The sequence below is a fragment of the Scomber japonicus genome, chromosome 24 (assembly GCF_027409825.1).
Source record: "Scomber japonicus isolate fScoJap1 chromosome 24, fScoJap1.pri, whole genome shotgun sequence".
Lineage (NCBI taxonomy): Eukaryota > Metazoa > Chordata > Actinopteri > Scombriformes > Scombridae > Scomber > Scomber japonicus.
In genome coordinates this window covers 14,802,245-14,814,728 of record NC_070601.1, presented here as the reverse complement: position 1 = coordinate 14,814,728, position 12,484 = coordinate 14,802,245, and the positions used below count along the sequence as shown (strand labels likewise).

The 12,484-nt window shown below is 40.3% G+C and overlaps 1 protein-coding gene across 2 annotated transcripts in view; it reads right to left on the bottom strand.

The window, feature by feature from the left end:
* The window catches only part of LOC128354094 (ATP-binding cassette sub-family C member 4-like), a 36,663-nt gene that overhangs the window by 18,161 nt on the left and 6,018 nt on the right, over positions 1-12,484 (bottom strand). For both annotated transcript variants that reach the window (XM_053314342.1, XM_053314343.1), the window contains exons 6-11: positions 11,689-11,852; positions 10,271-10,396; positions 7,461-7,710; positions 6,498-6,605; positions 6,113-6,202; positions 5,814-6,005 (exon numbers count right to left, since the gene is read on the bottom strand). In XM_053314342.1, coding sequence (XP_053170317.1) covers positions 5,814-6,005; positions 6,113-6,202; positions 6,498-6,605; positions 7,461-7,710; positions 10,271-10,396; positions 11,689-11,852 — 930 coding nt within the window. The remainder of the gene's footprint in view (positions 1-5,813; positions 6,006-6,112; positions 6,203-6,497; positions 6,606-7,460; positions 7,711-10,270; positions 10,397-11,688; positions 11,853-12,484) is intronic.

The window sequence follows — 12,484 nt, the reverse complement described above, 5'->3', positions numbered from 1 at the left end:
GGAAGTTTGGGAAACTTTTACTCTTTGCAGCACATCACAGGTAATGACTTTATCAAGCATTAATTTGTGTAATTTCATCCAGATCATGCAGAGACAATAAGACTATTGATCATTCAAATCAAGAGCAATCCTTCAAGTTGCACACTTCACCAGCTCTTAGCCTCCTGTTGATGTGTAAAGTCTAAGTCAGTCCTGAACCATTGCCTGTGCCTCTGGAACTACTTCCTAAGCTTTTAGCACTGCCTGCCACCATAGCTGCCAATCTGAGTGAGGTCTAAAGCAGCACATTAAGCTTCCTGGGCTTTACTCATTATGAAGCCCTGAATGAGAGTTACCCCGTCCTCCTTAGGCCAAGCTCGCTGTACTGCTATTTTCTTAAACATCTCAAAAATATAGCTCAACTCTCAGGGTCAAACCTTGGCACCACAGAGAAAAATATTACATCACAGCTCATGTGCTCATCATGTTCTCCCTGTCTCTCTGATGCTCATGCTGTTTACTTTCCTCTTCAGGGATTATCAAAATACAGCACAAGTTCTGGCTTTTTAACCTCTTCCTAAGCCAAAAGTCAAAAAACTCCATCAGTTTCCATTGTTTAGGTTTATCAAGCTAAACTGGCTGTGTCCTTGTTACCAGTGTCAAGAAATTCCTCTGACTCAATTTCTGACATTTTTCAATCAATCCCAGCACACCACCCCAATAATAAATTGGCTTATAAATAATGAATGATAAAAACATAACTGAGGAAATGCTACCTTACATGAATCTGCAATGAGTAAACACTAGAGGTAGGATAGAAATTCAGAGTAGCTGAATAAAAAAAAAAGAGGTAATTCATAAAATATTTTTTAAAAAAGGTTGCTAAAATAGTTTTTAAAAACACATAGTTTAAATAGTTTGGAAATGTTTAACTCAAATGTTTAACACAAAGCTGTAAATTAACCAAACTAGCCACAATGGCGATAATGCTAATTATCTAGCCAACATAAACCGCCAATATCCAAGCAGAGTGGACTCCACTCAAACCAATATGATGCCAAAAACAACCCCACACCATAAAAAGGACACCATGTCATTGCTAGGCTCCAGCACAAAATAAACCATTGTACAAAGCTAGTTATAACCATAGACTGTATAAAAGAAATGGACGTAACATCCGTGACGTCACCCATTGGTTTGTGGACTGCTGCTCGGAAGCCAATAGTTGCGAATCTAGGCAGCGCCATCTTGAAAATTTGAGGTGCATGCTGGGAAAAATAAAAACACGGATTCTACTTTTATGGGCATGAGGTGGGGCCACGGGCGGGGCCATTGGCGGAGCGGGGAGGTTGCGATTGGTTGCGAGGGCTGGATCTCGAGGACATTGGGCAATCAACCTGTCAATCAGGACGTAGCCACGCCCTAATGCATACCCTGCTTCATCATCAAATATAAAATTAGGTAGGCCAAAATTTCACAAATGAACATCATACAGCATTGAAGAAGGCTTTAAACTAGCGATTGAGACCATAAACACATTTTGAAATCAAGTGAGAAGTTGGTGAATTCTCCATTGACTCGTATTGAGACGGAAGTCCTTTTGACACCAAAACGGTCGCCCCCTGGTGGCCTTTTGATAGAATGCAGTTCTTCACATTGGCTTCATTTCAGAAGACCAGAACTACCCGCCAAAACAAAGCTAATTTAATGATACGCTAACCTAGGTTAATTTGATGCTATCAGCTGCCTCCAGCTAATTTCCGACAGCATTGGCGAACACCCTGCTCTCGGTTGTAGTTTTACTTTTAATAAAAAGGTGTATAAATCGATAGTTAATGGTGCTATGTGGATATTTTTAACTTTTAGTCTCTTTCTTTAATCTACGTAGACTTACTCCTCTGCTGGTGCGTCTCGGAGCATGGCGGCTTCCCATCATCCTCTCGGAGCCAGCAGCTTCCCGCCACGCCCCCCTGCACGTCAGCCTGACCCTGCCAATCAAACCTATCAAAATAAACCAAAAGACCCCAGCAACAATAGGCTTAATTATATCTGCCACAACCACCCAAGAATCAACAGTTGTAACAATTAGTCATTATTCAAACGACAGAATAATAAAATCCAAACATATTATGATCGATTAATTGTTTCAGTCACTTCTCAGCCAAAGGTTGCCAAACATTTGCTGGTGCCAGCTCATTCAATGTGTGTATTGTAATGGGAATTCTTATTATTAATCTTCTGTGATAAAATGAGTAACTATGCCATATGATTAGGTGTGTGTGTGTGTGTGTCATAATCTGCTGACCATGATATCACTTATGTTACATGAAATGCTGATTAAGATTAATCATGTATATTAAAATCTACTGACTAACCATCGTCCTGATTGTACAACACATTATGACGTGCCTATTATGCTGACATTGTTCTGGTGGTAGAACAAGATCATCCTTTTCACAGGATAATGTATTGTATATAATCTGACAACTTCCCCTGCTCTGGGTTCTCACACTTGAGACAGCAAAGAGTCCATCTGCAGGCGACAGAATAAACTCTCAGAAAGACAATGAACGACTTTGTGCTCTTTAATACGAAATTGCCAGAACAGTATCTTCTGATTTTATCGGTTTTATATGATTAACTTAATTATATTTAAGTCTTGGACTGTTGGCAGAGTCATAAACAACATCTAAAATCTCATCTGTTCTGACATTTTATAGACAAACGGTAGATCCAATTAGTGGCAGATTAATAAAATGAGATGTATCTTTATTGATCACCTTGGGAAAAATTCAAATTGACCCAACAGTACAGTGGAAAAAATGAAGCAGTGCAAGGGTGAAAGTGATTAAATCAATAAAAGAAAATACCATATACAATAAACAATCTCTATGTAAATAAATCTGCAATATATAAATGTGCAATATGCAGGAGCTTCTGAGATCGTATACATGTGTACAATGTTCCTGGGATTTACATAGTAAGGACAGCATCAGTCTTTTTTAGTGAGAGGTACTGGGAGCTGTGGTGCACCCCCTGTTCAGATTAATAGATTAAACATGACAAGTGTGTCACATTCCATTTTGAGGACATGGACACATATGAGCAATATCAGCACATACAGTGGATGCACAGATATGCATTTACAAGTGTTATGTAGTTACAGTACACCTATTATGTGTAAATGTTAGCAAGAAATATGATTCTCCAGCAGTCACTTGCCTCTGTTCAAGTTTCTATTCATCACTTGTGGTGATACATTGAAACATCAAATCATTACACAAGAACACAATAACAGATAACTTACTGCATGTGAACTCACTGAGTGATAAGCACACTTCTGTTCTGAAATCGGCCACATTATGTGACCGCGTATAAAAAGATGCACCTGGCTTATGAGATAAGAAACACACGTAGAGATAGTGTGTGAGAGTGTGTGTGACCATAATAAGTTCAATCAAAGTTGATGACAAAGATGTTTAGTGTGCGTCGCAGCAGAACAATTTATTTCATCGTGTTTTTTATGTGGATAATTCAGGTTATACTGGCCAATTATAAGTAAGTAGAGTCACAGGACTCACAAGTGAGAGCCCTGTGACTCTTTTACTGGACTCAGTGTGTCTAACCTGGCATGTACTGAGGCTGCCAGTTCAATGTAGCCATAGTTCAACCTCAACCAGGTGTTTCTACCAATCAGCTACCGGCACATCACACATCTCATATTTTCAGCGCTGCAGGTATGTGATACAAACCAAGACTATGCAAACACAGCACCAAAACCACACCTCAGCATTAAGTGTGACAACAACAGCTGAGAGTGTTGCATTTAGAGCCCTACAAAAAGAGCAGCGGCAAACGTGAACAAGCCCACATGTTAAGCCTCAAAACAGCGTGAGAAAAGTTTGAACTATTCACAGCAGTCTTCAGTTAGGCCTCCGCCTCTCTGTGGAACCCTTTGTGTATCACGCTACCATTCAAACACACAGCTACTCTACAGGCAAAAGGGTACTGCTGCTGATGCTTATTTCTGTCCAACTGATCATTGCTGTCCCTGGCTGGGGGATGAATGAGCAGCACCTCGTCAGCGTGTTTTTTTTTAAAGCTATTGTGGTTTCCATTTTGTCTTTTTAGTGGTGCCCCGGCTGCTGCTGTTTATTTCCATCTGGCAAAGCAGCGGCTTGTTGGAGAAATCTCATATTGACTGACTCATATGTGCAGAAACAACAGGGCCAACTTTCAATTACTATCCAAGGCACTGATCTAAAAATATGATCAGTGTGCTACAAAATGCTGGATCTATTCTCTAAACCAATCAAATCATATTAATAATATCAATCATATTGTAACAAACGGTCTAAGAGCAGTCACCGGGAGTGTGACCTTTTGTCTCCTGTGTCACCTGCTGCTCTCTATCAACCACTAGGAAGACGATAACTGCTGACACGGTTTACACAGGAAACCCTCAGATTGAGTGTCTGTGTCAAAACTATTTCCTGTTACTAGTCTGCAGCATGCACTAACCATACACACTCAATCCTGGACTAACAGACCAACACAAGCCCAGCCTGCTCATGAATATCAGTATTTATTCATGCAATACAATGGTACATTCACAACTGATGGCCTTTATCTTACAGGTCTGTGCTTTCCTACCAGTTACATCATAGAAAGAATCATGTAACGTATACCAGGTGTAGAAAAGAGGCAAGTAAGACTGAGAGGAGTTTTCTTACCATAAATAAATACTAATCCATAGTTATCATCGTCACTGGAAATGTGTGTATGTGTTGAAGAGAGAAGGCCTCTGAATGACAGAAATGCGTGCTTTGATTATTTACTATTGAGACAGATGCTTCTAGTTCGTTTCATTTTCATCCTGTGCAAGGAGAGGAAGCAGGAGTAGTGGAAAGCTTTGTCTCACACAGAAAGCCCATGATTGAGATAGACCAATCAGTGGTCTGCAGTGTTTTTTTTTTGTTTTTTTTTTTACATCACCTATTACTATCAGCTCAGCTTGAGAAAAGGTTTTTCATGGGGCATGGTCTGAAAAGAGAAAAGTCAACAGCAAAAACACAGCTTCTAAATCAAGAATAGACAGACTGACCTCAGGCAGTTCAAAACTAGTATGTCTCATATTATTTTGGGCAAATGATGTGAACTGAAGCCACATGGAATTAATTATCTAAGAGCCCAATGTGATCAATTCACTTTATTTTAAGATGCACATTTTTTTCAAAAGCTCTCTATTATGTGTTTGATTTTTAAATACAGCCTTATTATACTACTACAGTACTTAAAGCGATGGTTCTGCGTAATTTCTACCTAGCATCATATGCACCATGACATCTTGCGAGATCCCGCACAGATCTCTAGATGTGCTGTGCAGGATCTCGTGATATTTCGACAATGTTTACAGCTTTAGCAGTAGCAGCAGAGTAAAAGCCAACAGGTAAGTGTTTATTTTATTAAACTCCTGGTGTACTTACAAACTTTCCAATGCATGGATTTATGAGTAAAGACCCTATTTGTACTGCTGTAGAAGTTTGATAACAATCCAGGCATTATAAGAAATACACTGGTGGTCCCGTTAGCGCCTGTACTAAGACATTCGGCTGATGGCTCTAACTCCATTATTTTGCGACCAAATGAAAATAAACGGCTGAGGCGCTGATTAGATAGACCTCATGGTGCATATGATGCTAGGTCGAAATTACGCCGAACCATCGCTTTAACATCTGTGTATAGTAGAATGTTAGTTTCCTTCATGTTGTTGGTGTCTATACTCATTCACACTGTATTCATTTTTAGATGTGTTGAATCAGTGAAACTCTCACCCTCTTTAAAGCGCACGCTCTGATGACTCTCTCGTACTTCTGGGGGTTCATCTCTTTGCCGAACAGGATGTTGCTGCGAATGGTTCCGGGGAACACCCACGGCTGCTGGGCGGCGTACGTCAGCTGACCGTTGACCTTCAGTGACCCCTTGGCGGTAGGCAGCTCTCCCAGGATGGAGCTCAACAGCGATGACTGGTGAAAACATGTGGAACAGAGAGAAAGGTGAGACGTGAAACTATCTACTATCTCTCACTGCTCTAGCCGCCTTCTCACTGTGAAATGATGAAATTTTTTCTTACCTTCCCGGCTCCCACTGGTCCGATAACAGCCAGGAGTTGACTTGAGTTCACAGAGAGCGACACGTTCTGCAGAGAAGGGGCGTCCAGAGTCTGTAGAGGGTGCAAAAATATGTTTTAAGATATGATAAATGATCAGAAATCAACTTTTTCTCCTGCAATCTGTACAGTCTTTTTTGGTTATGTGCACACTTAGTGCAAGAAAGTCTACATTACAAAGTCATTAAACATGTTTGACAGCTAAATAAGGTTGGGAATTAAGACAATAAAACATATGCAGCTTCACTTTACTGGCTGTAATATTTTGCATTATATACTAATGTTTTGACACTTTAGAAGCGTGGTGCATATTTCCAGTATGTATTCCAGTAAGTGCAGGGGGTCTGACCTTATCCCAGTAGCAGGTCATGTTCTCAATCTCCACAGAGGAATCTTTCTTCCCCTCCTGTGGCAGTGCGGCACTGATTTTCTTGATCTCATCCAGCAACAAGAATTCCTTCACAATAAAACAACAAAACAAGAGTTAATCCCAGGTTCAAAGGATCACATAAAAACTCCTCAAAACAGTAACAGTAAATTCAGTCATGCTATCATCTTATTGGATATTACATAACATGGAATCAAATGGGATCAAAGTATGTTTTTAGTCAAGTCTTTTGCGGCAGTTGTCAGCTTTTATCATTAGGTTGTGTCTCATAAGTGCAAGTTTGGCAGGTTTCAAACTGATCATATCTCCATGAGACAAAGAGAAAAAAACTGTAGGAGATGTGACTTTAAAAGGCTTGAACTCCCAGTTACCATGGTGCCATGTGCACACTGTAATGCTGGGATTAAATGATAAGAGATTAGCAACCTGTGCTATCATATCAGTATACTGTAAGAACTGGGTGCAGCCAGATATTGTAGCCTTATGTGCTTAATGGAACTGTATTAAAGCTTCCTTGAAATACAAATAATGTTTAATGAAAAGCAGGTTTGCAGAGATAAATATTGTTGCCTCTGTAGTTTAATCAGCACAGGATCAACCTTCACCTTGACTAAAGAGGTAACACTCCGTTCTGCAGAGGCGTTGCCTTTTTCTGTAAACTGCATAGAGGAAATATTTCCAAGCCAGACAATGATTTTAAGTGTGCAGTGAAGCTGTGCCAAGCATCTCTCAAGTCCAAATAAGAGGAAAGCCAACTGACTCATGTTTCTCCCTTCCCACAGTGTTAATAAAGAGAGGCAAGCTGTTTTTGACTGCTACTGATATTGCTTTTTCGGTGGTGGTCATTTGCGTCCACCTTTAAGATTTCAAAAAAGAAGAGAAAAAAAATGGTTATAAATGATGAAATCTTTACGGGAGCTGTACCTGAATCCTGCGGACGCTGACGCGGCTCTCGAATAGCTTCTCGATGGCGTTTGGGAAGAAGAGGGTGACGGTGAGTCTCACAGAAGCGTACAGCGACACCGTCACAAACACGCGGCTGGCTGAGATTGTGTTTCCGAGAAGAACGTAGACGGTGAAAGTGATGAAGACGATGATCTTGCTGGCGCAGAAGAAGGAGGCCATGTTGAGGCCCCGTAGGTAGGAGCTGTTCATGATCTTGCCAATCTCTTTCCTGAGAAGACAGAGTTTAAAAGACATGGTTTTAAAACATAAAGGTTCAATTACACAAATGATGAACGGACAAGCAGAAGAGTCGCCAATATGTGCCTTGAAATTTCTTCATAATACGGTGGTGCTGGACAGTTTGTGAAGCCTTTAGAATGTTCTGTGGTTCTGCATCAATATAATCTAAAACATGATTAGACTATTACACAAGACCTAAAACAAGATAAAAGGAACCAAGAACATTTCTATAGGCCAGCATTGAGCCAGAACATTGACTCAGCCAGTCTAAAACTTTCCACTGCTTAACCATTCTTCGGTTCTGTTTGTTGAGCTTTACTTCACTCCGATACCTTGACATCCCTTCTGTAGAATTTGCTGGAACAACTCAGAATTCATTGTTCCGTAAATAACTGTGAGTCATCCTGGTCCAGAGGTGGCAAAGCAGGCTCAAATCATGATGCTGCCACCACCATGTTTCACAGATGGGATACGGTTCTTATCTTGTACAGTGTTTACTCATTTCCAAACAAGATCCTTATCATTAAGGCAAAAAGTTAAATGTTGGTCTCATCTCTCCACTGGACTTATCTCCTGTTGCGTTCCAGTTTATCCACGTAGTCTTGAGCAAACTGTAGACAGCAACAATGTTCTTTTTGGAAAGTAGTGTTTTTTTTTCTTTTCAACTTTGGCTTGTAACACCCATTGATGTTCAATGTTGTCCTGATGGTGGACTCATGAACACTGACTATAACCCCTTCAAGAAAGGCCTTTAGTTTCCTAGAAGTTACTCTATTGTCCTTGGTGACCTGACAATTGCACACCTTGTTCAGCCTGGTGAGCATCAACAACTTCTTCTAAAAAACAAAAAGGTCCTCAGAGATCTCCTTTCCATGTCTCCATGACACACTTCCACAAACCTGTGTTGTGAAGCTCAGACTTTGATAGTGAAGACCCAGATTACTCTTCTTTTAATAAAGACAGGGCCTCCCAGACTCATAGCTACTTTAATCATCCCATTGATTCACCAGACTTAAATTTCGCCTTCAAATGAATGAACATACTTTTGTTCACATACTTTTGCCTCATGAATACATAACTTTGGATCTTTTCCTCAATAAATAACTGTAAAATTTCTGTCTTATTTGTTTAAATGATGTCTCCTAATCTAGTTTTAGGACTTGCATGAAAATCTGATTACGTTTTAGGTCATATTCTAAAGGACAAATTCTAAAAGGGTTCACAAACCTTGCCAACAAATCTGAAAACGCCTTTATAAGAAGCACATGAATCTACTTAGAATTTGCTTTAATCCTTAAATTAGACTCCTGATCCAGATCACATCAGTTAGGAATGACAGTGGAGAGGAATGAGAGGTATGAGGAGTTTGGCAGAATGATTTTAATAACTGCCTCCACGTACAAATGTGGAGGGATTTATAAGGCCCTCCAGCCAAAGAGCTAGAATCAGTTCACAAAGCTCATATTGTCAGTTAGTTATTTTATTTGTCGTGCACAGGTCCAGCCAACACGGACTTAAGAAACAAACAAAATATTGCTGTAGTGTTAAAATACGTGTCAGAGAGGAACAGAGCTTCTTACATTAAAAACAATCTTCTCTTCTGTCCTGAACTCAACAAATTCAATCTGACACTAAAAAGGTTTGCTTCTTAAAACAACTCACATTTTTACAAACATCCATCCAGAAGATATCATCAGAAACTTTCGACTAAAAACTGTAACCCTCCAAATCATATAATGAACAATAAAACATCTTCATTTTCTCTTTAAGTTATTTTTTCCTTCAGGTAAAAGAATGAAACCTGTCTGTTGTAGATTAACAGTAAAATGTGCCTCTGCCTACACTTAAAAGTTTAAAAGAAATGTCACATCAATGTGAACCACAGCAACTCCAACACCTGCTGCTGTCTGATTATCACAGCTGATAGAGATAAATACCTGCTGCCTATCATTTATTTCAGCAGGGTTTGCCATCATTGTTGCTGCGTAACAAGCATCTTATCAGCACGGCCAAATAGAGCACAGCCACTGTTCCCTATTTCAACCTAGTTTTTGTGATGAAACTCTGCCCAACGGTTTTAAAACCCAGCGTCCGGAACTAAAAATTCAAACGCAAAAACATAGGAGCAATTTACACCTAATGATATTTCTAAGACCAGATGGCCTAACCAGGGTAGGAACACGGGTGCAGGTGGTAGTTGAAAGCCTCCATTTACAGTCATAATGGAGTCAATTTCCTAACCTTCCCCTATTACTGGTTGGACATCTACCAAAACATTTTTGTTCTTATCTACACACACAATAGTAATGAAAATATAAGACATCTAAAGATCCCTAAATCCAATCTATACATTTTATTTCTTCCTGTGTCCTTACTTACTTACTAGCTTGCAGTGACGTAGGACCATGATAACACAGGTCATGAGCAGAAAACACTTAACAGAGCCCCATATTTCTTTAAATGTTAACTCTGACTTATCTAAAAATATCCTTATTGAAGGAAAGTGAGGTGAAATTGGTGAGAACAAGAAGCCTTTTTCATGTTTTTACCTTCTGACCTCAGACACCAGAGCAGCAAAGGGTTTTTCCCAGGCGTACATCTTGATGATCCTAATTCCAGACACCACTTCATTCATTGTGCGGATTCTGTTGTCAGTGAGGACTGCTGTCTTACTCCTGTAGGGGACAAATAAACATTATTTAACACAAATTAAACTATTCTGACAACATCCAAGATGACTTTCTGCATTTCTGTTCTAAGAGAAACAACTTGGATTCACTTAAATTGTGGCAAATTCCTAAATCAATTAGGTGAAAGTCATTGCCTGATAACGGACAGAACAGTCAGCTGGACTTGGTGAATTTCTGGACTCAGGAAACAAAAGTCACATAAAGGACAGTTTCCACTTCAAATCATCTAAAAAGTGCTGTGTCACTTCCAAATGAAACTACCATTATAATGAGTAACAACACAGGTCCAGCCTGCAGCTCATTTATTCAGAGAGATCATAAACTAGGATGGAGACAGATTTTACAACCATATTATGACGTGACCCTTGTCCAGCAATATCTCTACATACAGGAATTTGCTCATTAATCATTAACAAAGACAAGAATCCTGAAAATGAACAAATGAACTCGATTTCAGGAGCCGCATTTATGACTTTTCTGTTGAATGGTAATAAATAATAGTTACTTTCCCAAATGGCCATTACCCCCCTAAACCCCTCCCCTTAACAGTCACAATCAGAAACTAGCAACCTTTTTTCGCCTTTCCAAAACTGAAACCACGAAAACAGTGTGTTTATCTGTTTTTTTTTTGTGGGGGCTTTTTTTTGCCTTTAATGTACAGGACAGTGGAGACAGACAGGAAACAGGAGGCAGAGAGAGGGGGAATGACACGCAGGATAAGACCACTCGGCTCAGGATTCGAACCGGGATCACCTGCAACGAGGACTATAGCCTCAACACATGGGGCGGGCGCTCTAACCGCTGAGCTATGCTCAACCCTGTTTATCTGTTTTGACATTAAGCGCAGACACTTTCACTGGAGCAGCTGGAGAGTTCAGAGTCATGTTAGCCGCTCTGTCCTGTTCTTCATTGGATTTGGCAGAGTTTAACTCCACACAAACGTGTTGCCCAAGATAGTGATACATTTGCTAAACTGATCAATTAGTAGCCACGCTTTCAATTTGAAAACACAAAAACAGTTTAAATTTACAGTACAGCTTGTCCAAGTATGTTTTTGTACAGTTGGCATCCAAAACAATAATACTGGATGCCAACTATAGAAAAATACTTCTACTTGGATCATCAGCTGGTGAGGATGTTGACTTTTTAGCTGAAACATGCAGCTTTTAGAGCTATATAATGTATGTAGCTATTAAGGATGACCATTTATAGGGTTCTTATTTTAAAAAAGGAAACAAGAAAATTTAAGGGGGTCTGCCTGGAATATCTGGCCTCACCTGAACTTTGAAAACAGCCTTCCGAACATGGTCTGCATGGGCATCAGGAACATGAGCACCACCATGCCCGCCAAGCACGACGGCCCAATCTCCACCCACAGCAGCCCCACCACCGCTGCTGCCTGGAGGGGTCCCACCCACAGGTAGTGCAGGAAGATGGTCAACTGTTGGAGAGAGATCGGATATGATCACTAACAGAAAAAAAAAACTTGGAAAAACAGAGAAAACTTCCCCGTTACAAACTGGGGGGGGAAAAAACACACATGTGACTCATGCTGTGATGTCTCAGATCCAACTTGGTTCTGACACTTTTAAGAGCAGTGTGTTTACTCATCTGTTAACATTCAGTGCGGGCCAGGGTTTTACAAGATGAGTAAAAAAAGACTTTAATCTAAACCAGCGTGAGTGCATGGCATGGTGTAATTAACAGCCTGCTGCCAAGAAACAAAAAAATTCCTTGAAGAAAGTGGAGTTTCGCAGCGGGCTCTGACCCCTCTGCTTAAAACGATCCCCAGCACTTGCGTGAGACTAACTGGGTCGGTTGCCACAGAATGTCAGAGTATAATTAAGCCTGAACTTCAAGCTGGGAGAGTTTTGCTGCTGTTTCCACGGAAGGTTTCTAAGGAAAGCACTTGAAGGACACATTGTAACCACACACACAGACACACACACACACACACACACACACACACAATACATCACACCAGTATACCTCGCAGCTACACTCTTGCCAAAACCTCAGATGCTTCATGTGTGCTAACTTGCAAACATGCCTCATGTTTACGTCACCGGACCA